We start from the raw sequence: 25,097 nt of genomic DNA, 5'->3' as shown, positions 1-25,097 counted from the left end.
AATAAAATCTTTAACTAAATCATTATTTAATTTTTGCCATCTTGGGTTTTGTCCTTGTGGGTCATAATTCATTGGCATGGCTATTTCACCAATCCCAATTGCAGGACATTCTCTGCTTCTTGTCAAGTCCATTCTAATATTTGCCCAATCAACTAAAGCATCTTGAGCTGCTGTTGCAGGTCTGTGTGTCTCTATAGGAATTTGTCTGCTCAAAGGTGTTACTTGTTGAGATTGAGGCCAAGCTGCTGCCTCATTCATTTTTTGATTCACTGGTATTGTAGAAATCTGTGGTCCTTGCTGCATTGTTCGTTGAAAAGTCCTTGCCTGTCATTGTCATCAACCTTGTTCTTCCCTTTATTATCACTTGTGCTGTCATTTCTAAGTCTGTAAGAATTGTCCTTGGAGATCTGTAAGATAGGAAAATCCATTCTATAATTAAAAGAGGGTCTTTTTTGTGTTCGTCCCACTGAAAAATCAAACCATATATAGCTGTGTTTCTTCTCCCAACACTGCTAAATGGAATGGTAAAGAGTCCACATATCGGTGTGCTTGTCTGTCTTGTATCATTTTCGCAACTTTTTGCAAGCTTGCTTGTGCTTTTGGCGTAAGAGTCCTGGGGGATTTGATGTTGTCGTCTCCTTTCAGAAGATCAAACAAAGATGAAAGATCTTCATTCGTGATTCCCAAAATCAATCTCATCCAGTTGATCTCTCCAAGGAGTTGCTGCAGGTCTTGGAGATTGTTGACTTTTGAGCTGATCTTTAATTTTTGAGGTTTGATTGTCTGTTTGGTGATTTTTCCATCCAAGGTATTTCCAGGGTGCCATTTCTTGAATCTTTGAAGTGCTGACTTCGAGTCCTGCTTTTTGTATTTCTTCGATCACACAAGCACGGACTTCTTGCAGTTCTCGGTTTGTTGATGCAGCAATGAGCAAATCATCCATTTGGTGTATGATTCTTGCTTCGGGATATTTGTGTCTTGCTGGAGCCAAAGTTTGCACCACATACCATTGACAAATTGTTGGCGAGTTCTTGAGGCCTTGAGGTAAAACAACCCAATGATACCTCTTCATTGGCTCTTCTCTGTTCAAACTTAGAACAGAAAATGCCATCCAGTAAGCATCGTCTTGATGAAGTGGAATACTGAAAAAGCAGTCTTTGAGGTCAATAATAACAAGAGGCCAGTCTCTGGGAATCATCGTGAGTGATGGAAGTCCTTGCTGAAGAGGTCCCATCTCCTCCACTATTTCATTCAATTTTCTGAGGTCGTGAAGCAATCTCCACGATCCAGAACACTTTTTTTGGATGACAAACAATGGAAAATTCCAAGGGCTGTTTGTCGGTTTTATGTGTCTTTTTTCTAGTTGTTCTTTCATCAAAGTTTTCAATGCACTCAACTTCTTCTCCAAGGCCCACTGATCCACCCGAGGCGTATCAGTTTTCCATGTCAATTTTGAAATGGTGAGTGCCGCAGTGAGTCCTACTAAAAATCCATTGTCAGGTACGTGTTCCACTGTGAAAGGAGATCTCTTCCCCATACAGTGAATGGCTTTTGCATGAGTAATAGCTGTCTTCTGTCCGGGTTCTGTGAATGTTATTGAATTTTCGCTTTGGAGGCATACAGAACTTCCTCCAATGCCTGTGATTTGATCCAAAGGTACAATCAAGTTTCATTCTCGAGGTCAGAAAATATATGAAATATATAAAATCAGTGTCACGTCCAGTGTCCACCATCCCTGTGATGGTTATTTCCCTGTTATTATATATCAAGTCCCAAGTAATAGTTGGCTGTTCACGGGTTATGTACTTCAACCATAACACGTGTACTTCGACATGGTCATTGTAGTGTGGATGCCCTTCGCCCATCACCAGCATTACTTGATGCTCCAATGGATGCGATGGCAGAGCTATCGCTTTTGCCAGTTGAGTATTTTGTGGAATTGTCAATGAGGGTCGAAAAGCCCTTGCTAAAATTGTCAGCTCTTCGAAGCAGTCTGCTGAAACAACAGTAGGATGCATTATCAGTCCAAAAATGCTGCACCGGTCTCTGCCTATTATCAAGAAATCTTGTCTCTTTCGGCACGGTGCTTTGAATCCCGTAGGTATAGATGCAGATCCTTCATTCAAAAAACAAACCACTTTTGAAGCAAAAAAAGCACAAAAGAAAACTGGCGACATCTACGGGAATGTGCTGTGACACTTGGAGCACTGGGGGCACCGGGAGCACTGGGAGCACAGCGGATATTGGGCATAGTTGGGGCACTGGGGGCTCTGATCCCAGAACACTCAGACACTTCCCCATTCCCTCCCCACTGTGCTCCCAGTATCCCCAAGGGCTCTCTATTTCCCCTCCCAGTGCCTCTCCATTGCTCCCAGTAGATCCAGCTGGATCCCATTCTCTCTGCCAGTACCTCTGTACTCCCAGTTCCTCTGCAATGCCCCTCTCAGCATTCCCAGTAGACCCAGAGCTCCTCATCTCTCCTCCCAGTGACAGGGGAACATAGGACTCGTTTTCCTATTGTTCGCACCAAAATGCAGCTTTTTGGTTCAACTGGCAGAGATGGTGTTTCTTTGTTCAACTTGAGGTTTAGGAATGAGATTCTCCAGTTTTAGGCTGCCACTATAAACCAGTGTTCTGGATTCCCTTCTGCCCTGTCTCGAACCCCTCCTGTGCCCTTTTCCCCACACAATGATGTCACAAAAGCCCTGGGGGTGTTCTAGAGACTCCCCCTTTTCCAGGGCAGTTGGGATCCAGCCATGGCACATGGTGGGATGTCAAGGACAGGAAATGTTGTATGTCTTGAGACATTTCGGAACACCAGTGTGTGGAAGGGCTCGGTCAGGCCTTGCTTCTGGTGACACAGGGCCCCGTGTGACAGTCATTCTGTCAGCCATGGCACATTGGGGACAGTGGGACACTCTGCCAAACCCAGCTCCTGAGCGGCTGAGTTACCAGGATTTCCACCTTGGAAGTGGCCTTTGGTGGTCAAAATGCTTAAAAGGCAGAGGAAAAGGCAGCCAAGTGTCTGACCCCTGGAAAGTGTCTTGGTTAAAAGTAGATATGTCTGCAAGGAAAGCAGGAACCTTCCCAGAATGGAAAGAGAACTCATCCCTCAAAATGTTGTATAACTGTGAGTATTGTGGGGCTACCAGTCAGAAATGCAACAAAAGGAGTAGCAGTTTATTACTAAGAAATATATAGAGAAGAATAGAACAAACAAGACAAGAACAGAAATTACCAACCCAATCAGGGTTGTTTGTTAAACTTTGGTGCAATACTGGCAACGGCCAGCAGGGGGCGCTGCAGGGAGCACTCCCGCCCAGCAGGGGGCGCTGCAGGGAGCACTCCCGCCCAGCAGGGGGCGCTGCAGGGAGCACTCCCGCCCAGCAGGGGGCGCCCCGGTGCCAGCTCCAACCCCTCAGGGGCCATGGCGGCCTCGGGTGGGAGGGACGAGCCCAAATCGCTCCTTTGGCAAACTCACGCTTTGCACCAATCGCTGCCGGCACCAGCACTGGCAGCGCCCGGGCAGAAGAGACGAAGGCAGCAGCTTGGATCCTGGTGCCCGCTGGCAGCGGAGCAGTGTCCCGGCCCAGGCACACACCCTGCGCAACAGCCGCCACCGCTCTCCCTGATGGGAACGCAAGGAAGGCAGCACCCAACCCCAGGCAGGTCTCAGGCCCACAGCAGCACCTCTCGTGCCTTTCCACCACAATTCCTGAAAACCCTCAGCCTCTCACTGCCTTTTCCTCCTTCAGCCCTGGCACAGCAGCTCTGGGAATGTTGAATTCCCCTGGCATGTTGAGGAAGGCAGGTGCTCCTTGCTGACACTGCCAGGGCTCCTCAGGGGCTCCAGAGCACGTTTGGAGCTGCTGCTCTTCCTGGGCCACTGCTGGTCCTGACACAGCAGCCATGGGGGGAGGAGGAGGAGGTGAGGGATGGAAAGGGGGAGGATCAGGCCCTTGATTAGCTGTTGTTATTAGGGCTGGAGTTCCTGAAGTTCAGCCATGCTGCTGAACCACCCCTGTGCACAAACACACAGCTCTGTTGGATCTCTGAGGGATTTTGGGCTACTGTGGCAGTACTGGAAATATTTTAGGGCTCAGATACCTCCAGCTCTGCCCACAAGAATCTTTTTTCCATGCTGGGAAAGTTTTCTGGAGCTTCTCCCCTTGGCCACTGCACAGGGATGGGCATTGGTCAGCCCTGCTCTGGCCAGCCCCAGGTGGCAGCCAGGACCTGAGGCTCCCCCCAACACTTGGCTTTGATTCTCGCAGCTTTTGAGCTGCTGCAAAGGTGACAATTCTTTCTGTGGCCAAAAAAGGCCTGGCTGTGGTTTGCTCAGCCCTGCAAGAAGCACAAAAGCCGGTGTGAGCCCAAGCAGTGGCTCTGTGAGGCCCTTTGATGGTTTTCAGAGCAGGGCTGGCTGGAAACCCCCCTGCAGGGGCAGCTGTGAGGGAACCAGTCTAGAAATGCAGCAATTGATCATTTGGTGCCTGTCCCCAAGGCACTGAGAGAGCCCCAGAACTGCTGCAAAGACAACAACAATCTGCTCAACAACCTGACCAGGATGCTCCTCTGAGCTGAGCTTCACAGGCAGAGCTGAACAAACAGAAACCATGTCTTCTTGTTTAATCCAAAATCTGCGTTTTTTGTCAAATAAGAGGGATGAGAATTCTGTGACACATGACACTGGGGGAGGGAATTAGGAGCCCCTGGCAGTTCTGGGAGCACTGGGAGTACTGGAACAGGGAGTTCTGGGAAGCTCCACATGGGACCTCCCATTCGTGGCCACTTCCCAGGCAGGATGGGCACCAACTGGATCTGGGGTGGCTGGGGGGACACACGGGGGTTGCCCTTGGGCAGGGAACTCCAGTGCCCTCAGTGTCACAGCACATCATTGTAGATGTCACTGGGGTCCTGCTGTCACCCGTGGGGCCCTGGCAGCTCCACATGGGTCATCTGGGAGAGAAACCTTGTGAGAGACACCTGGTGGGAGTGCCTGGGGGGGTTGACACTCGTGGGTGACGTGTCCCTCTCCCCCCCACACTCACCCCCTGCCCACTCATTGCCCATAACATGAGGGTCCAGCACCGCCCCCTCCTCCTGGGGAGGCCTATGGGGATAAGGTGGGGTCTGGGTGGTGTCTGGGATGGGGAAAATGGGACTTATTGCTGGAGCCCCCCACTCACTTGTCCTGGGGCTCCATGGTGTCTGCATGGAGAAGGGAGGGGGCGACCATCGGACCCCAGGAGCCCTGACCCTTCCTGGGAACTTGGTGGCTCCAACCCCCCATGGGATCCCCAAATCCCCACTGGAGTCCTGATTCCCACCACACCCTTGATTCCCCCTGGAGACTCCAAGAACCCCTAAAACCCTCAGAACTTCTGCATCACCACAGTGCCCCCAAAGCCTCTGGTGTCCAAATTCTCTGAGTTCCGGTACTCCAAGCCCGGCAAGGAGAGGCAGCCCCCCAAACTCTCCAAGGATCCCAAAAATATCCCTGAACATCCATGCATGGCCTCCAAGAGCTCCCCAAACCCTCCAAGAGCTCCCAGTGCAACCACAATGTTCCTCTAATCACATCCAGGGATGCCCTGAAAGCCAATCAAGACCCTCCAAATTCCCCCACAACCCTCAGGACCCCCAGCTGAGGTCACTGTGGGCTCAGTTTTCCCCAGCCCAGGGCCCTGGGTGCTGCCCAATCTCTGCCTCCACTTTGGGGGCATTCCCTCACTCCAGGACCCCCATGCCCTCCACTGTCACCCACCCCGGCAGTGCCACCAGCGACAGCCCCCGATGACAGCCAGGAGCAGGAGCAGGTACAGGAGGGTCCTGCCGACATTCACAGCCACTGTTGGGGACACAGGGGGACACAACGGGGTCACCCTGAACCCCGGGAGTCCTGAACAACCCGGTGACCTCATGTGACCCCACCTGTGTTCCAGTGATGTCCAGTGGTTCCCTGTGGTGTCACCTCCAGGGCCAGCTCTGGGCTGAGTGCCCGGAACACGCGGTGCCTGTCCTGTCCCAGCTGGTTGGTGGCCACGCACTGGTAGGTGCCCGAATGTCCCACATCGACGGCCCCAAGCTCCAGGAGGGAACCCCGGGCCAACTCGTGCCCGTTGTGCAGCCAGGTGAAGGTGACAGGGGCTGAGCCCACCTGCACCGAGCAGCGCAGGGTCACAGGGTCACCTGGGCACACCTGGAGTGCCGGGGGACCGGGAGTGATGGTGGCATTGGCCACGGGCACTGCGGGGACACAGACAGGGCTGGCACCTGGTGAGGCGGGGATGGGAATGCTTTGGGTGGTGTCACCTCAGTCTGGGGACCCCACTCACCCAGGACAGTGACATTCAGGGGGACACTCTCAGCCACGTTGTCCCCATCGCTCACCCGACACTGGTAGTGGCCACTGTCATTGTCCCCAAGGTTCCACAGCTCCAGGTCAGGTCCTCTGCTTAGAGGTGACCCCAAGCCTCCCCGGTGCCAGGAGAAGGACAGGGGACCTGTCCCCATGGCCACTGTGCAGCTCAGCACCAGGCGGTCCCCAACTGCCACCCGTGCCCCGGGGGGCTGCACGGACATGGACACCCCTGAGGGCGGAACCCCTGCAGGGGGACATAGGAGGGATTGGGGACATGGGAAGAGTGGGGAACAGCAGGGGGGAGTGAGAGACTCAGAGAGTGGGAGGATCAGAGAGGGGGTGGGGGGATCTCAGTGAGGCTGAAAGGGGTGAAGTGGGGTGGACGCTTCGAAAGGGAAGGAAGGAACCCCAGGGAAGGATGGGATATTCAGAGAGGGGACACAAGGTGAAAGTTGAAGGGATGCACAGGAAAGATTTTGGGGACCCAGAAAGTGATGGAAGGGCCATGGACAATGGAGGGACATCAGAGAGGGAGAGGGACACCCAGGAAGAACTGTGGGGATCTGGTGGAGGATGCAGGAACCAGCAAGGATGATGTGGGGAACCAGAGAGAGAGCTGAGAAGGCAGGGCAGCACGCAGAGGGTTGAGCAGGAATGGGAGACCTGTGAGGGCTGTGGGGGCTCCCCGTGCCCATCCCTGCACTCACTGCGCACCGTGACGCCGAGCCGGGAGCTGCTCTTCCGCACGGTCCCCCCCTTGGAGCGCACCTCGCAGCTGTAATTCCCTGAGTGGGAGACCCCCACAGCGGGCACCAGGAGCTGCGGGGACCCCTGTGGGCCCCCCACCAACTGCCCATCTCGGTAGAAACGGTACAGGAGGGGGGCTGGGGGCCGCAGGGGGCTGGGGGTGCTGAGGCAGCTGAGATTGAGGGGGGACCCCTCGGGGAGCTCGGGGGGACCCTCCAGCACCAAGACAGGCTTGAGCTCTGGGAAGAAGATGGGGGTGGGGACGGTGGTTCTGAGTACACTGATAAGTGGCTTTGGGGGTGTCAGGATATTGGGGTTCCAGTTGTGGGGGTGCTCACCGTGCACTGTCACTGTCACCGGTGCTGACGCTTTTGCTCCTGCTCGCACCAAGCCCCCACAGTGGTAGCGGCCGCTGTTGTGCATCTCCAGGGACAACAGGGACAGCTCTGTGTTTTTGAGGGACCCCCTCAGCTCCTTGTCGTCCTTGTAAAATCGCACCCTGGTGACAGGATTGTCCTGCCATCCCCGGCAGCGCAGTGTCATCGTGTCCCCCTCCAGCAGCGCCCGTGCTGGCACCTGCAGCACCAGCCAGTCTGTGGGAGCAGAGAGTCGCGTCACACTGAGGAGCCCGAGACAGGTCCAGAGTGGGTGGCAACAGCACCGGGGACATCTGGGTGCAGTATCCACTGCATGGGAGGGTCCCAGAGACAGCAGGAGCACCCCCGTGACACAGCTGTCCCTGTGTGCAGGGGACAGGCTCTCGGCACACGAGGAATGTGCATCCATTCACCGAGTGAAACCCAACCAGACCTATCAGGGAGCCACCCTGAGCATTTCAGATCCCCACTCACCTTGTGATACCATCACGGGGCGGCTGAGCCCACTGCTGGGTCTTTCACACTGGTAGGTGCCACTCTCGGTGACAATGAAGCTGTCGGGTCCCTCCTGCCACCAGCGCCGCCAGTCTTTGTACCAGGTGGTGGAACTGGCGGTCCCCGAGCCCTGGCACGTCAGTGTCACCCTGTCCCACAGCACCGCCGGCGTCCAGGGGGGCTCCACCAGGAGCTGGGTGCTCTGGGCACCTGCGGGTGACAGGGGACACCAACCTGCCAGGGCCACCACGGGGCTGGGGACAGCAGGGCAGGGACATGGCATCCCCCGAGGACTCACCAGCGAGGCTGAGGGTCTGGGCTGGAAGAGAGAAGGGACAGGGCTGGGTGGGGCTGGCACCATGGGGACAGCAGCACCTGGGGGACCTGGTGTTGTGTCTGTCCCCAAACTGTCCCCACAGGAGCACTGGTGTAGCATGGATGTTTTGAGGACAGAAACACTGAAGTAACCCTGGGCTGAGGCAGGACATGGGGACATTGTGGACACCCCATGTGTGCACAGGTCACCTCCCCCTGCCCTAAAGCACCTGTACCAACAGCCACATCCCCATGGCCCTGTGCCCGTGATCCTATTCCCATGGTACCTGTCACCATGCCCCATCTGCACAGAATGTGACCCTTGTACCTGCATCCCTGTCTCCCTGTCCCAAACAGCTGCCCCAACCCCAAGGTTCCTTTGGCCACATCCTTGTCTCCACACCCCGATCCCCTGTTTCCATCCTCACATCCCAGTTCCTCTGTTTCTGTCCCCACGGCCACCCCATGACTCTGATCACACTGGAGTACATGCCCATGCCCTGGCTCTGCTGGCCTTGGGGACCTCAGCGGTCCCCACAGCCCCCCTGTGCCCCCTCCCCACTGCTCTCTGCCTCACCAGGGCCCATCCCCAGGGCGTCAGGCCCGTGCCCGGGGCACTCACCCCACAGGAGCAGCGCCACCTTCCCGGCCATCCTGGTGTCCCCAGCCATGGGCACTGGCTGTCACTCGCTGCTGGGGCCACCTGTCCCCTGGCTGGCGGCTCTTGGGATGAAGGGACAGGAAACGAGGTCACGTCTTGTCCTCACGTGTAGGTGGCTCTTGTTGGGGGCAGGGTGGGGACAGGATGGGGGCAGGGTAGGGATCTTGTGAGATGTGAGGGTGATGGTGGAATATGGTAGGGACAGAGTTTTTCCAGAATTTGGAGTCTGAGGTGTTGCAGGGAGCCAGGGATGGGTGTCCAGGGCATGGGGGTCAGGGGAAAAAAGGGACCCTCAGGAAGGGGTTTGTGGTGGAACTAACAGCCATTGGGATGGGATCAAGGCAATGGTGGTGCTGGGCAATGGGAGATCTGGGACTGTTGTCCAAGAGAGGGGAGGAGAGATCAAAAGAACGGGGGTATCATGATTTGGTTCCCGGGGGGAAACAGGGATGTGCAACGGCTGGGTGGGCACACAGGTCACAACTCCTTCACAGGGTGTCTCAGATTTTGGCTGACTCAGTGCCCAGCACAGCCCCCACAGGGTGTTCATGGCCAGGGGGGCACCCAGACTTGTCCTGAGAGGTTCTGCCTCTCTGCCCCACACACCCCTGGGCTTTTTCCTGGCTCACACATCCCAGGGAACACCTGAGCAGGTAAGAGATGGGCCATCCCAGAAAGGGGAAAAGGGGACTGGGGTGTGCAGGTAGTGGCTGGGGCGCTGTGGGGGATGAGGATCTCCCCCAAGATGCTCCCCCAAGATTTTCACTTTCTCTTTCCTGCAGCAGAAGGAAGAGGCTGTTTTTACTGAGGCCAGGACGTGGATTCTGTTGTGGGGACACATCCAGAGGGGTTCTGCTCTGAGAGAAAAGGGCTCCTCTGGGCTGGTGACACCTGGGTCTTATCCCAGGGGCCTCCTCGTTCTGGAGGTGCCACATCCTTGGGGATTCCTGTCCCAGAGTTGGCACATCCTGGGCACCTCTGTCCTGGGGTTCCTGAGCTTTCTCACTGTCCCCAGTGTGACCCTGGCACCTCGGGAGTGCCCAAACTTAAGATGATTCCTGTGTTGACCTTGCCCTATGATGGGAAATGCCAGGTACATTTGGTTCCACTGCAAACTGTGTAAATGCCCGTTTGTCCCTCAGGCTCTGATTCCCTGGTAAATCCACTGCACCCTGCCCTGAATTCCCCTGCCTGGGAACTCCCTGCTCCTGCTGGGACACCCCTGTGCCCCAGAGCCACGTGTGAAACCCCTGCTCCATATTTTCACATTTTTCCCTCTCTACTGGTGTCCACATTCAGAACCCAATCATTCTTTCTGGTAGGTTTCAGAGGGCTGCACTTTTTGTTCAAGGAGGAAGGTCCTGGTCAGCTTGTTGAGCAGATCCTTGTGGGATTTCCAGCAGTTCTGGGTCTCTCTCAGTGCCTTGGGGACAGGCACCAAACGATCAATTGCTGCATTTCCGGACTGGTTACCTCACAGCTGCCCCTGCAGGGGGGGTTTCCAGCCAGTCCTGCTCTGAAAACCATCAAAGGCCCTCACAGAGCCACTGCTTGGGTTCACACTGGCTTTTGTGCTTCTTGCAGGGCTGAGCAAACCACAGCCAAGCCTTTTTTGGCCACAGAATGAATTCTCACCTTTGCAGCAGCTCGAAAGCTGAGAGAATCAAAGCCAAGGGGGCGGGGGAGCCTCAGGTCCTGGCTGCCACCTGGGGCTGGCCAGAGCAGGGCTGGCCAATGCCCATCCCTGGGCACTGGGGCTGGGCCATGGCTGGCCCCACACTTGGATGGCCACTGGATTCAAGGAGCAGGAGTTTGGGAGCTCCTTGCAGCCTGGGGCTCCATTCCTCATCCTGCAGGGGAGGAGCGAGATTGGGAAAATCAGGAACAGGATTTCTCTACAAATGAAATAAACCCAAAGTGTCCCCACCCCTGAGGACAGAAACCTTGTGTGCGATTGATTTGAAGCAGCACAGGGAGGGGGAAGCCCCCCAAGAGCTTCACAAGTGTTTCATGGGGAGGGTCTCATCCATCTCCTGGTTGCCAGCACTGAGGCCCTGCAGGGGTTTTAAGTGTGGGGCTGTGTTTTGGGTGTTTTTGAGTGTCTGTGTCTTCCCTGACTGACACCAGCCCATGTCTGTTCCCCCCAGTCAGCCCTGCTGGGGATTTTCACCCACAGAATGATCTTGGTGGGCTGTGCAATGGGGCCGAGGTGCTGCACCTGTGAGGGTTCCCAAATGGGGATTGAGGCTCCCAGATGGGTGGGGCCAGCCAATGAGGGGGTGTAGAGTGGGTGGGTCACACCCTGAGTCGGGGCACCCCAGAGGTCACAGAGGTCACAGTGCCCCACTGAGGACAGAGGGGGTTGGCAGGGCCCCCCTGCCCGGGACAGGGGTCTCCAGGATGTGCCCTACCCTGGACAGGGACTTGCTCAGGGAATGTGGCCAGGGACCCTGCCCAGAACCACCATCCCCCAGGACAGGATCTTCCCCACTGGGATGTGTCACCGCTGGGACAAAATCCAGAATGTGTCACCCCCAGGACAGGATCCCCTCAGGCAGGACCCCCTGGATGTGCCCCCAGGACAGAACCCATCCCGTGTGACTCAGCACAAACAGCCTATTCCTTCTGCTGCAGGAGAGAGAAAGTGAAACTATTGGGTGAGCACAGCCACACACCCCCATCCCGCACAGCCTCTCCACCCCTCCCTGGAGTCTCTCCACCCCCTTTTCTCCTTTCCTCGGGCTACCCCAACCAGTTTTTTCCAAGGTGCTCTCCAGGATTTTTGAGTCAGGAACTGGGAGCAAGGTGGCATGGCACAAAATTGTGAAAGGGGAAAAAAGAGGAATAGAGAGAGGAGAATGTCAATGGCAGGGGACAGCACAGAAGTGAAGATACCCAGGATCCCCATGTGATGCCTGCCCAGGAAATTAGCACCCCAATGTTGGGCCCTTGGTCACCACAAAATCTGAGGCACTAAGGGAAGGAGCTGTGACCCCTGGCCTGCCCAGACACTGCCATCCCTGGCACCCCCATTCCCCTGGAAACCCAACCATGGGGACTCCATTCTTTATGTTCCCCCTTCCCTGGGACCCCCATCCCAGCACTGCCATTCTCCAGGATCTCCATTCCCAAGGACCCCCATCTGGGTAGTTCCAGGCCTTGGGACCCCCATTCTCTGGGGGCCCATGATTTCCCCAGGATCCCCATTGCCCTGGCACCCCCATTCCTGGGATCCATCCCATGATCACAAATCCCTGGATGCCATGTTGTTCTGGGACCTTCTTCACTGAGTTTTAATCCACCTAACCCTTGTGACCCCCATTCCCATGGGACCCCATCCCTGCACCCCAGGGCCCTGGACACCCATCCTTGGCTCCCTGCAACACCTCAGCCTTCAAATTCTGGCAACATCCTGTCCCACCATGTCCCACCATCATCCCATGTCCCACAATGTCCCCACCCTGCCCCCATCCTGTCTACACCCTACCCTCACCAAGAGCCACCTACACAATGAGAAGACACCTGCCCTTGCTTCCTGTCCCTTCATCCCAAGAGCCGCCAGCCAGGGGACAGGTGGCCCCAGCAGCGAGTGACAGCCAGTGCCCATGGCTGGCGACACTGGGATGGCCGGGAAGGTGGCGCTGCTCCTGTAGGGTGAGTGACCAGGGCACAGGCCTGACGCCCTGGGGATGGGCCCTGGGGAGGCAGAGAGCAGTGGGGAGGGCGCACAGGGGGGCTGCAAGGTTACCTGAGGTCCCCAAGGCCAACAGAGCCAGTGGGGGACAGAGCCAGAGCTCCCTCAGTGTCACCAGGGTCATTGTGTGACACTCAGAACAGGGACAAGGGGACAGGAATGGGATGGGAATGTGGGGGCAGGGATATGGGAACAGGAACAGGGGAAAGAACTGTGGGGTTGGGCTCCACAAGGCTGGGGCAGTTGTGGGGACAGGGAAAATAGGGGAAGCATCATGAGGATGTGGCCGTAGGAATGGCAGGTAGTGACCTGAACAGGCACAGGGTGGCTGTGTTGTCCCTGTTGTCGAGGTGTCCGTTCTACCCAGACGTGTGACAAAAAAATGTCCCCTGGGAGCTTCTTCAGACATATTGGGGACTGTACTTGAGCACATTCCTAAAAGAAGGGTGTTCCCATGGGGACATTTTGGTGACAGTCTCACTCTCCCCCCCTCGGTCACACTATCCCTGCAGAGCCACCCCCACCCAGCCCTGTCCCTTCTCCCTTCCAGCACAGACCCTCGGCCTCGCTGGTGAGTCCTCGGGGGATGCCATGTCCCTGCTCTGCTGTCCCCAGCCCTGTGGTGCCCTGGCAGGCTGGTATCCCCTGTCACCCGCAGGTGCCCAGAGCACCCAGCTCCTGGTGGAGCCCCCCTGGATGCCGGCGGTGCTGTGGGACCGGGTGACACTGACGTGCCAGGGCTCAGGGACCGCCGGTGCCACCACCTGGTACAAGGACAAGCAGTGCTTGCGGCAGGAGAGAAGGGACAGCTTCACTGTCACCGAGAGTGGCACCTACATGTGTGACAGACCTGGCAGCGGGCCCAGCCGTCCCCTGATGGTGTCAGATGGTGAGGGGGGATCTCAAACGCTCAGAATGGCTCCATGATAGATCTGGGTGGGCTCCACTGTGTGGGTGGCCTCACAGCCCTCCTGTTGCAACAGGGACATCCCAGTGCATCCCACTGTGGTTGGAGCCACCTGGGGACAGCTGTGCCACAGGGCTGCTCCTGGTGTTCCTGGGAACCTCCCGTGCAGTGAATACTACACCCAGACGTCCCTGGTGCCATGGGCACCCACTCTGGACGCGTCTCGGGCTCCTCAGTGTGACGAGACCCTCCTGTCCCACAGACTGGCTGGTGCTGCAGGTGCCAGCACGGGCACTGCTGGAGAGGGACACGGTGACACTGCGCTGCCGAGCCCAGCAGAACAACCCTGTCACCAGGGCGCAATTTTATCAGAATGAGAAGGAGTTCAAGGGTTCCATCAGGGACACAGAGCTGTCCCTGTCCCCCCTGCAGCTACACAACAGCGGCCGCTACCACTGCGGGGGGTGGGTGGCCTCAGGAATGTCACTGTCAGCACCGGTGACAGTGACAGTGCATGGTGAGCACACCCACTGCTTGAATTCAAATATCCTGACACCCCCACAGCGACTTTTCAGTGGACTCAGAGTCACAGTCCCCACCCCCATCTCCTTCCCAGAGCTCTTCACGGTGCCGCTGCTGGAGGGTCCCCCCTCAATCTCAGCTGCCTCAGCACCCACAGCCCCTTGCGACCCCCAGCCCCCCTCCTGTACCACTTCTACCGGGATGGGCAGTTGGTGGGGGGTCCGCAGGGGTCCCCACAGCTCCAGGTGCCCGTCGTGGGGGTCTCCCACTCGGGGAATTACAGCTGAGAGGTGCGCTCCAAGGGGGGGACCGTGCGGAAGAGCAGCTCCCGGCTCGGCGTCACGGTGCACAGTGAGTGTGGGGATGGGCACGGGGAGCCCCCACAGTTCTCCCATCCCTGCTCAACCCTCTGCGTGCTCTCCTGCTTTCCCAGCTCTCTCCCTGGGTCCCTGCATCGCCTCTCCTGTTCCCTGCATCTCTCACCAGGGTCCCTCAGCCCCCTCCTGTTTGCAGCTCTCCCTCTGTGATGTCCCTCCATTGTCCATAGGTCCCACCATCCCTGTCTGGGTCCCCAAAATCTTCCCTTCAACCCTCTCCTGATTTCCCCTCTCTGAATCTCTCCTCCTTCTCTAAGGTCCCTTCCACTCCTTTCCAAGTCTCACTCACATCTCTGGGCCCCCTTCGTCCTCACTGGTGGCTCCCCACTCCTCTCTCATCCTCCCCCTCTCTTATTCTCTCATGACTCCGTGGTGTCTCCCACTCCTCGACTGTCCCCAGTCCCTCCTGTGTCACTCGGCAGGGGTCCCACTCTCGGAGGGTCATTTTTGGTGCACTCCCGTTGGTGAGAGGTGGCACTCGGGGACACTCTGGAGCTGAGCTGCACGGTGGCCGTGGGGACAGGTTCCCTGTCATTCCCCTGGCACTGGGGCGCCTTGGTCACGACACTGGGCACTGCTCCAATCCTGGAGATGCAGCACGTTGGGGATACTACCTGTAAGGGACAGAGTCCTCCTAAATGTCCCCATCCTTGGTGAGCAGGACCCTCTGGGTGGGAGTGACTATACCCATGGATTCCCCATCCCACCCCTCTCACCCTTATCCCCCCATCAGGTCCATAATCCCTAGCGGGTGCCAGCACCTCCCGCTGACCTCAGCCCTGTCTGTGTCCCCGCAGTACTCGTGGCCAATGCCACCATCACTCCCGGTCCCCCGGCACTCCAGGTAGGCCCAGGTGACCCCGTGACCTTGCACTGTTCGGTGCAGGTGGGCTCAGCCCTTGTCACCTTCACCTGGCTGCCCAATGAGCATGAGGTGGCCCAGGGTCCCCTCCTGGAGCTTGGGGCTGTCGATGTGGGACATTCAGGCACCTACCAGTGCATGGCCACCAACCAGCTGGGACAGGACGGGCACCGTGTGTTCCGGGCACTCAGCCCAGAGCTGGCCCTGGAGGTGACACCACAGGGAACCACTGGACACCACTGGAACACAGGTGGGGTCACACGGGGTCATTGGGATTGCAGGAGCCCTTCAGTGACAGCTGACCCTGATGTGTCCCTTCTGTCCCCAGCAGTGGCCGCAGGCCTTGGCGGGTCCCTCCTCTTCCTGCTCCTGCTCGTGTGTGGAGCTGTGGGCTGGCACCGATGGAACAACATGGGTGGGTGACAATGGGGACAATGGGGTCCCTGGGGAACTGGGGGGGCCATTTAAATGTGGGGGTGATGGGGTGGCACCCACAGCCCCTGACTGCAGAAGTGCTGAGTGCTCAGGACAGTTGCTCAGTGTTCTGAAGGATTTGGGATGGTGTTGGAGGGTGTTGCAGGGATTTTGGGAGTTCTTTCAGTGATCCCAGGGGAATTAGGAGATTCAGCCTCCCTGCCAGGCTTGACATTCTGGGGCTTCATGCAGTGCTGGGTACTGGGGTGGTTTAAATGTTCTGGGAATCACCATGGATTCTCAGGGGTCCGGGGGGAAATTAAGGAGGCAGTGGGGTTTGAGGATTCCAGAGAGGGGTCAGGGCCCAGGGGACCCGACAGTTACCCTTCCCCTCTTTCCTTTGCAGCTCACAGAAAGCAGCAGGAAAGGTGAGGGGGGAGCTGAAACTACACTCTGGCCTTCGACCCCAACCCCCAAGACCTCCCATTCCCTCCCACACATCTCCTTTATTCCCTTAGGGTCCCCCCACAGCCCCCGGCCCCCCCAGAGGAGGGGGAGGTGCTGTACACCCACGTCGTGAGCACCAAGCAAACTGGGCTGGGACACACGCAAAGCGACACGTCACCCATGAGTGTCCCCATGACCAGATGCCACAGTCAGTGTCTCTCACAGTGTCTCCCTGTGCCACAACTGTGCCAGCAATTCAGCAGGAAAAACATAAACTCAAAAATAAAAAACTTTTACAAATCACAACCAAATTATGAGAAGATAATTTGAAAGGATTCTAAATATTATTTTATAGGATTGGCTCAAAGAATTTGTTCCCACCTTGTCAAAGTCTTCTTTCAACAGCTCCGAATGCCCAGAGTGGAGCCATGTCCAACAGCAGCTCCATCAGCCACTTCCTCCTGCTGCCATTGGCAGACACGAGGCAGCTGCAGCTCCTGCACTTCTGCCTCTTCCTGGGCATCTCCCTGGCTGCTCTCCTGGCCAACGGCCTCATCATCAGCGCCGTAGCCTGCGACCACCACCTGCACACCCCCATGTTCTTCTTCCTGCTCAACCTGGCCCTCACTGACCTGGGCTCCATCTGCACCACTGTGCCCAAAGGCATGCACAATTCCCTCTGGGGCACCACGAACATCTCCTATAAGGGATGTGCTGCACAGCTCTTTTTTTTTCTGTTTTTCATTTCAGCAGAGTTTTATCTCCTGACCATCATGTGCTACGACCGCTACGTGTCCATCTGCAAACCCCTGCACTACAGGACCCTCCTGGGCAGCAGAGCTTGTGCCCACATGGCAGCAGCTGCCTGGGCCAGTGGCTTTCTCAATGCTCTCATGCAAACAGCCAATACATTTTCCCTGCCCCTGTGCCATGGCAATGCTCTTGGCCAGTTCTTCTGTGAAATCCCACAGATCCTCAAGCTCTCCTGCTCACAGACCAACTCCCTCAGGGAACTTGGTCTCATTGCAGTCAGTGCTTGTTTAGCATTTGGCTGTTTTGTGTTCATTGTTTTCTCCTATGTGCAGATCTTCAGGGCTGTGCTGAGGATCCCCTCTGAGCAGGGACAGCACAAAGCCTTTTCCACCTGCCTCCCTCACCTGGCTGTGGTCTTCATATTTCTCAGCACTGCAATGTTTGCTTACCTGAAGCCTCTTTCCATCTCCTCCCGATCCATGGATCTGGCCCTGTCTGTTCTGTACTCAGTGGTTCCTCCAGCCCTGAACCCCCTCATCTACAGCCTGAGGAACCAGAAGCTCAAGGCTGCAGTGTGGTCACTTATGTCTGGAAAAGTTCAGAAACATTAAACTGCTTGCCAATTTCTGCAAATCACTTGCAATAGGAGTCATCTTTGATATTTCTTGTTGATTTTGTTGTGGTTTTTTTCTCCTTTGTTTTTGTTTTAAATATTGTCCACATATAAACGTCATTATTTCTACCCCTTCTCATTTTTTTTCTCTCCAGCTTTGCTGTAGCCACAGACTGTGGCAAGAGCCCTTTGCAGCCCTCTCCCTCACATGTTCGTGGTGAATCTTTTCACAAGCACTATCTGAAGCCCCCCTCCATCTCCTCCCCATCCCTGGATGTGGCCCTGTCAGTTCTGTAATTGGTAGTGTCTCCAGCCCTGATACAGCCTGAGGAACTAGGAGCTCAAGGATGCCCTGGGAGAGCTATGACTGGATACTTTTCTGAAGGTAAGATCTTTCTATTTTCTTCTGCAGCGCGTACAATGTAACGCATTAAATTCCAAGCCTGCCTTCTAAAGCTTTTAATAGTGCTAGAAGTAGGGGGACAGGCTTTTCTACTTTTTTTTTTTTTGTGATTATTTTCACCCTAAATATTTTGTCATCTTCCCTTAATGAGTTCACTCTCTAACTTGACTCACAAACTATGTACATTTGGAATCATGCTCGCTGTGTCTTTAAATAAATTAAATGTTCATTCAGAGATTTATTTGTCAAATATCCTCCCTCTGTTAACTCTCATTCTACTTGTCCAGCTTCTCAATGTTTTCTTCCAACATTGAAAACCAATGAGCCCACAATGCTGAGAGTGAAGCCATGTCCAACAGCAGCTCCATCAGCCACTTCCTCCTGCTGGCACTGGCAGACACACAGCAGCTGCAGCTCCTGCACTTCTGCCTCTTCCTGGGCATCTCCCTGGCTGCCCTCCTGGCCAACGGCCTCATCATCAGCGCCGTAGCCTGCGGCCACCACCTGCACACCCCCATGTTCTTCTTCCTGCTCAACCTGGCCCTCACTGACCTGGGCTGCATCTGCACCACTGTCCCCAAAGACATGCACAATTCCCTCTGGGACACCAGGAACATCTCCTACTCTGGATGTGTTGCTCAGGTATTTCTGTTTATGTTCTTTATTTCAGCAGAGTTTTATCTCCTGACCATCATGTGCTACGACCGCTATGTGTCCATCTGCAAACCCCTGCACTACGGGACCCTCCTGGGCAGCAGAGCTTGTGCCCACATGGCAGCAGCTGCCTGGGCCAGTGGCTTTCTCAATGCTCTCATGCACACGGCCAATACGTTTTCCCTGCCCCTGTGCCATGGTAATGCTCTTGGCCAGTTCTTCTGTGAAATCCCACAGATCCTCAAGCTCTCCTGCTCTAAATCCTATTACAGGGAACTTGGGCTTCTTGCTGTTAGTGTCTGTTTAGCATTTGGCTGTTTTGTGTTCATTGTTTTGTCCTATGTGCAGATCTTCAGGGCTTTGCTGAGGATCCTCTCTGAGCAGGGACAGCACAAAGCCTTTTCCACCTGCCTCCCTCACCTGGCTGTGGTCTCTCTGTTCCTCAACACTGGCACATTTACCAACCTGAAGCCCCCCTCTGTGTTCTTCCCATCCCTGGATCTGTCCCTGTCAGTTCTGTACTCAGTGGTGCCTCCAGCCCTAAACCCCCTCATCTACAGCCTGAGGAACCAGGAGCTCCAAGCTGCGGTGTGGACACTGATGACTGGCTGCTTTCTGGAATATTAAACTGTTGGGCAGTCTTGAAAATTACTTGTAATAAAAGTCATATGTGATAGTTCTCATTGGTTAAATTTTGGAGAATCTTTTTCTTTGTTTTTCTTCTTTAATATTGTCCACAAAGAAAAAACTTTACTTGTGCCATCTCTCATTTTATTTGTCTCCATCTTTGCTGTGGCAGAAGGCTGTCTTAATGAGGGTTTATTCTCCTGGCTGGCTTTAAATTAATTAAGATCTCCCAAGAAAATTTTCTCCAGAGATGCCCCTTTGTTCCCTTCTCTGGAGCTGCAGCAGCAATGTCTGTGTGCAGAGCTGGGCCAGATCAGTGCTGGCACAGCAGCTGTGCCCAGCAGCAGCAGCACTTGGTGTTGCCAGTGCTGCTCCCGTGCCACTGCCCAACTGCCCTCCTGCCCTCGTGTTGCTGCAGGGCCTGAGTGCTCTCTGGGCTGGGCACAGCCCTGGGGGTGGCAGTGCCGGGGCTGCAGCAGGGACAGGCCATGGACAATGCTGGGGCAGCACTGACGCCTCAGGGCAGGGCCTGGGGGCTCCAGGTTCCTTGGCCAGGCACTGTCCACAACACTTGGCCAGGCCAGTGCTGAGCAGAGAAAAACCCTGTGAGCAGCCCCAGGCTGGCCATGGGCAGACTGGGGGCAAACAGCATGGCTGGTGCTCTGCAAGGAACCAGCAAGGTGGAGAACCTGGCAAGGAGCAGCAGCCCTGGGGGCTGATCCATCCCCACTGCGCTGGACAGCCCAGGGCAGCGTCCCAGAGCGTCCTCATGCACCTGCCAGCAACATCCCCCCTCTGCAGCCCTGGCCTCTCCCCCAGCTCACACAGGTGCTGCATCCTTGCAGGCACAGACACGGCAGCACTGGCTCAGGAGCCCCTGTTTGCACTGCACAGAGCAGGCGTCAGCACCCCTATGGTGCTGCTGTGGGGAGATGGAGCTGAGTGAGCACAAATGCCATGAGCCCTTGGGGCCAGCAAGGGCTGGGGATGGGAGGGAAACCACTCAGGTTTGTTGTGGCCTCTGCAGTCAGCCAGAAATTTTGTTCCCATGAGCTGTGAGCTTTCTGTTCCAAGCAGACACTCTTGCTCAGAGCCAGTGATGACTGGCAGCCACCCACAAATTGCCCTGAGCATTTCCTTTGCTTCACCTTTGCTTTCTTTCCTCTTCTCTGCTCCAGAATTTTTCCTACTGCCATCCCTGTACCTTTCCATACAAAGAGCCCATCCCTATTTTACCTTTTTTCCTCTGGCCCCACTCTCCATTTCAGTTCCTGAGTTAACACCATGAGAATATCCCTTGGAGAGCAGGATCACCCTACAAGTGTTTCAGGAATTGTGTGCAGGGTCCTGCACTGCCTCGTGCTGCTCCTTTGCCAGAGGCACCACAGGCCAGGGGGGCACATCTGGGCTGGTGTGTCTGGGTGTGGGACTCCCTGTTCTGGGTAGTGAGGAGGAGCTTGAGAGGCTCTGCAGGACTGACAGGATGGGCTTTGGGGCTGTGTGGAGAAGCTGAGGGACCTGGGCTGCTGGACCTTCTGAAGAGGAGGCCCAGGGCTCATCCTGCATCTGCTCCAGGGGTCGTTTCAGAGAATCACAGAATGAGCCAGGCTGGAAAAGATCTTGGAGATCATGAAGTCCAACCTGTGCTCTGACACCACCTTCTCTTCCTGAGCTTCCTTTTCTCTGGGATAAACAACCTCAGCCCCTCAGCCAACTCCTCACAGGACTTGTGTTCCAGACCCCTCACCAGCCTTTTTGCCCTTTTCTGCTCCAGCCCCTCCATGTCCTTCCTAAACTGGGGGGCTCACAAGTGGACACAGCACTCGAGGTGCTGCCTCAACAGTGCTGAGCACAGGTGAATAATCACTGCCCTCCTCCTGCTGGCCACACCATTCCTGATCCAGGCCGGGAGTCTTTGGCCTTCTTGGCCATCTGTGCACACTGCTGGCTCATGTCCAGCCTGCTGTCCATCAGTGCCCCCAGGTCCATTTCTGCCTAGCCACTGTCAAGCCACTCTGTCCCCAGCCTGAAGTGCTGCAGGGGTCATTCAGTCTGAAGTGAAGGACCTGGGTAATGAGGTCAGGCTGACAGGCCTGCATTTCCCCAAATTCTCCTTCCAGCTCTTCTTGGGAATAGAGTCACATTTGCATTTCCAGTTTTTTAGAACCTCCCTTGTGAGCCACGTCTGATGAGAAATTATGGAGCATGTGGACACCATTGAAGGCCCAGGCAAAATTTGCTAGGCCTTTTCAGGCTCGGAGCTCTTTTTCTGTTTCTCATGCTGGGAAACCTTTCCCATGCTCAGACTGTGTCTCAGCTCCAGCCTGAGCCATTCCCAGGATGATACATTTGGGAAAACCAGAAAGGAATTAATAATAAAGATTAGCGCCTGGTTTTGACTGAGAAACAGTACTCAAGCTATGTGACAGGATTTGTTTTCTTCTGTTTTCCAATGGACACCTGTCCTGTTCAAGACTTGCAAACCACACTATAAATATGGTTCCGACTTTCACTGAAATGCTTCTATGGCCTCATAGCTGGGAAAGTCTTTGTCATTAATATACACAACTCCTAGCGTGTACGGCGACAGGCGAGCACCTCCCAGCAGCTCCCTCATCCCCTTAGTATAAATATGAATGCTTCATAGAGACCTGTGAGCACCTGAATGGTTTGTTAGGTCAGCAGCTGCTTTCTCTTGAATTACAGGGGTCTGTTCTGCTCCCTGCCCCATCTACCAGCTCAGCAGAACATTTGTCCTGAGGACAACTTGCTTTATTTTTGAAAATATGATAAGGAATAAGCAATAAGGAATGTAGGTTGTCCTTACCCTTACTATTGCCAATAATGTATTGAAAAAATAATTTTTGTTATCCTTCACAGGTGGCCAGTTTAAGTCCTAATGGAGCTTTCACCTCTCTAATTTTCTTTCTGCATGTCCGAGCGACAGCCTTAAACCCTTCCTGAGTTTCCTGCCCCTCTATCCAAAGATGATGCAACCTCTTTTTCCCCTGTGTTCTTGGAAAAAGCTCCATGCGCAGCCAGGCCAGTCATTTTTTTAACTTTTGGCACACAGGGACAGGCTGCTCCTTGTCCTTCAAAATTTCTTTCTTGCAGTGTGTCCATCATTCCTGGACGCCTTTTTTTTTTTAAGGATGGTATCCCTTAAAAAATTCAATACCTAATTTGGCACTCTCTGCACAAATCTACATCTCAATAAGCCAAAGTCTTCTCTCCATTATTGCAGGGTAGAACTTTTGTTGATGCCTCTACTTCTTTCACAGAATAATAAAAACTCTAATATTTCATGGTTACTGTACCCCAGGAAGCCACCGACCACCACATCTCTCACCAACCTATCTCTGTTTGTGAACAGCAGGAGACAGAGCTTTCCTTGGGAGTGTTCTTCTGTCCTGGGGGTCTCTCTAGTGTTTCCTGGTGGTCGTGGACCCCCAATGTTCCAGTGGGCCTGGCTGAGTTGGCAGGACACTGATGCTGGTGATTTACAGTTCCCCTTCTTACACAACAGGTATTGTGTGGTTTCCAGAGGCCAGTGGTTTTGGAGAACAAGCATTGTGTTGTTTCACGTAGGGTGGGCAATTTATCGTCTGGTAACATGAGGTCACAGAGTGGGCTATGACAACACAAAGTGGGTTTTGTGAGGTCATCAAGCAGCTACGACATCGTAGGCTGTCTTTGCATCATCACCTGGGCTGTGTGAGGTCACTGGGTTGGTCACTCTGCCCCAGCCCCCCTCACAGTTTCCCCAGACAAGTCCAATGCTGTTCATGCCCAGCAGGGTCCCCTGTCCCTCTGTATCTCCCTGCTCCACCTGGAGCCACAGCCTCCCCCAAGGATGTTCCACAAATCAACCCCAGAGCATGACACGGGGAAAAGGGGCCAGGGCTGTGTGACCAGGACATCAAGGACGTGGATTATCCAGATCACTGGGGCCTGGTTTGGGTTTCCCAGAGCAGGAATGATGTCTGGCACCTGGAGTAGGGCGAGGGAAGGGCCTCCAAGGTGGGGCTGGAGCCCTTTGGCTGTGCAGAGATGCTGAGGGAGCTGGGCTTGTCCAGCCAAGAGCAGGGAAGGCTGAGGGGCTCCTCTTGCCAACCTGGCAGTGCCAGGCAGGAGCAGAGGCTGTTGGATCAAGTTCCTGTGAGCCCAGAATATTGGCATTAGTGCAGCTGTAGCTGTGCACAAGAGAGCTCTTCAGCCACTTTCAATTTTCCTTCCTCTGGGCATGGAAGGAACTCGTGACTTCAGCGTGTCTCGTGTGCAAAGAGCAAATCTGGGCAGAATCGAGGCAGGGTGGGTTTGGGGCATCATGGGATCTGTGCTGGGCACAGAATGTGTTTTCTATTGGTCTGAGACTGTCTGCTGTGAAAGTGGATGTAATATGCAATAGAGGAATGACTTTTGGTTTTTATGGAGCTGTGCCTTCCCTTGGTTCTTTTTGCTGACAATAAATGAAGATCCCTCTGTGTCTTGAGCAGTTACTTCTCCAAGGAAAGCAGGTTGGGAGTTGGGAGTTGGTGCCAAGGAGCTGAAAGCTGCACGTACAGCCTGGGCTGGAGGAAGCTCAGATTTGCACAGGACTGCTCTGAGTGCCAGGGGTTGGATAACGGAAATGGTGGGGTTGGGGTAGGGACAAAGTAAGATTGATGGTCAGCCATAAAGGGTCCTGATTTTCATATCTATTCTGACTACATTAGGAGGTGCTCAAGATCAACCAAATTGAAATTGTTGATATCAGCGCATAAAGAGGAAAAAAAAAAAGGGAAAAAAGTCTTCTCTCATTTTTTTAATGTAATATGTTTTTACAAATGTAGTGAAAGCTTAGACAAGTCCTGCCTTATGCCCAGGTTTCTGGCAGTAGCTCTGTTTCTGGCGACCCACACTTCAAATTGCTTTTTCTACTAAGTTCTTAAGAGTAGAAAATTAGGTATATTATAAAAGAAATTATTTACTGAATGGACTCAAGATTAACAGACAAGAGACTTTAAATTGACTACTTACTGCACAGGATAAACAAAAGAAGTGCAGGTAGATAGAAACACTGAGCACAATAAAGTTAACATATTACAGGTAGTGAAGAAATAGCAGAGATCAGGAGTCAATGTAACTTACCAACAAATTGATGAGGGAGTGCACATGGAGCCCTTTCACTCACCTTCCAGAAAAGTAAGCATAAAGATGCATCCAGACTTGGCAGATAAGCCCTATCCTTTTGCAGGGACTATGCAGAAGACTTGCTTTGTGAAAGTTTTGTGTGGCTTTCATAGTTTACAAAGTGAAGTGTGAGTCACTCAGAAATTCAAGGCTTATCTCCCTTCAGTCTGCTCTCAAGGCAAGATATTTATGGTCAGCTGGGAAATTCCACCTCCCTGGCACCAGAGAGAACTCAGGACAGGACTGATGTCCAGCCTGGGTTATCTCAACAATTCCTGAGAGGGGGAAGATGCCCTGAGTTATGGCCCAGCTGATGGACAGATCAGATGAGCTCTGCTGGGCCACAGGGGAAGTCCTGCTGCAGGAACCTCATGGAACCAAGGGTGCGTTGTGACATTGTGATGCCTCCTGGAACCAAGGAGACCATGGTGACACCAATGAACCTCATGGAACCAAGGGTCCATTGTGACAGATCAAGGCCTCATGGAACCTAAAAGAGCATTGTGACCCCGTGGGACCCCATGGATCCAAATCTTCATTGTGACAGCACGGAACCTCTTTGTACCAAGGGGCCTTTGTGACACTGCAAGGCCTCAGGGAACCAAGGAGCGCAAAGGTCTCAAACATTGCTTGCAGAGTTCAGCCTTGGGGAAAGGAAAACTCCACACCTGAATAGTGTGTCTGTTTTCAGTG

The 25,097-nt window shown here is 54.6% G+C and overlaps 3 protein-coding genes across 3 annotated transcripts in view; 2 read left to right on the top strand and 1 right to left on the bottom strand.

Moving 5' to 3' along the window:
* The window catches only part of LOC306815439 (Fc receptor-like protein 4), a gene marked incomplete at its 3' end in the record, with an annotated part of 222,821 nt that extends 213,814 nt beyond the window's left edge, over positions 1-9,007 (bottom strand). The window contains exons 1-3 of the mRNA XM_079331999.1: positions 8,921-9,007; positions 5,935-6,276; positions 5,768-5,851 (exon numbers count right to left, since the gene is read on the bottom strand). Of these exons, the coding sequence (XP_079188125.1) occupies positions 5,768-5,851; positions 5,935-6,276; positions 8,921-8,969 (475 nt within the window). The 5' untranslated portion in view covers positions 8,970-9,007. The remainder of the gene's footprint in view (positions 1-5,767; positions 5,852-5,934; positions 6,277-8,920) is intronic.
* A 3,940-nt stretch (positions 9,008-12,947) lies between these two features.
* LOC306815438 (low affinity immunoglobulin gamma Fc region receptor II-like) lies at positions 12,948-16,335 on the top strand (the record flags this gene model as incomplete). Its single annotated transcript, XM_079331998.1, has 5 exons — positions 12,948-12,954; positions 13,312-13,542; positions 13,823-14,077; positions 15,653-15,736; positions 16,254-16,335. 5 exons carry the CDS (start codon positions 12,948-12,950, stop codon positions 16,313-16,315), a joined length of 639 nt encoding a protein of 212 aa, XP_079188124.1. The 3' UTR covers positions 16,316-16,335.
* A 275-nt stretch (positions 16,336-16,610) lies between these two features.
* Positions 16,611-17,546, top strand: LOC306815437 (olfactory receptor 14A16-like; the record flags this gene model as incomplete). The annotated part of the gene is made up of 1 exon (XM_079331997.1): positions 16,611-17,546. The coding sequence occupies one exon, from the start codon at positions 16,611-16,613 to the stop codon at positions 17,544-17,546; it is 936 nt and encodes a 311-aa protein (XP_079188123.1).
* Positions 17,547-25,097: the final 7,551 nt, after the last annotated feature.

The sequence above is a fragment of the Erithacus rubecula genome (genome assembly GCF_903797595.1).
Source record: "Erithacus rubecula genome assembly, contig: scaffold_133_arrow_ctg1, whole genome shotgun sequence".
In the NCBI taxonomy this organism is placed as follows: Eukaryota; Metazoa; Chordata; class Aves; order Passeriformes; family Muscicapidae; genus Erithacus; species Erithacus rubecula.
This window is presented reverse-complemented; position numbering and strand designations above follow the sequence as displayed.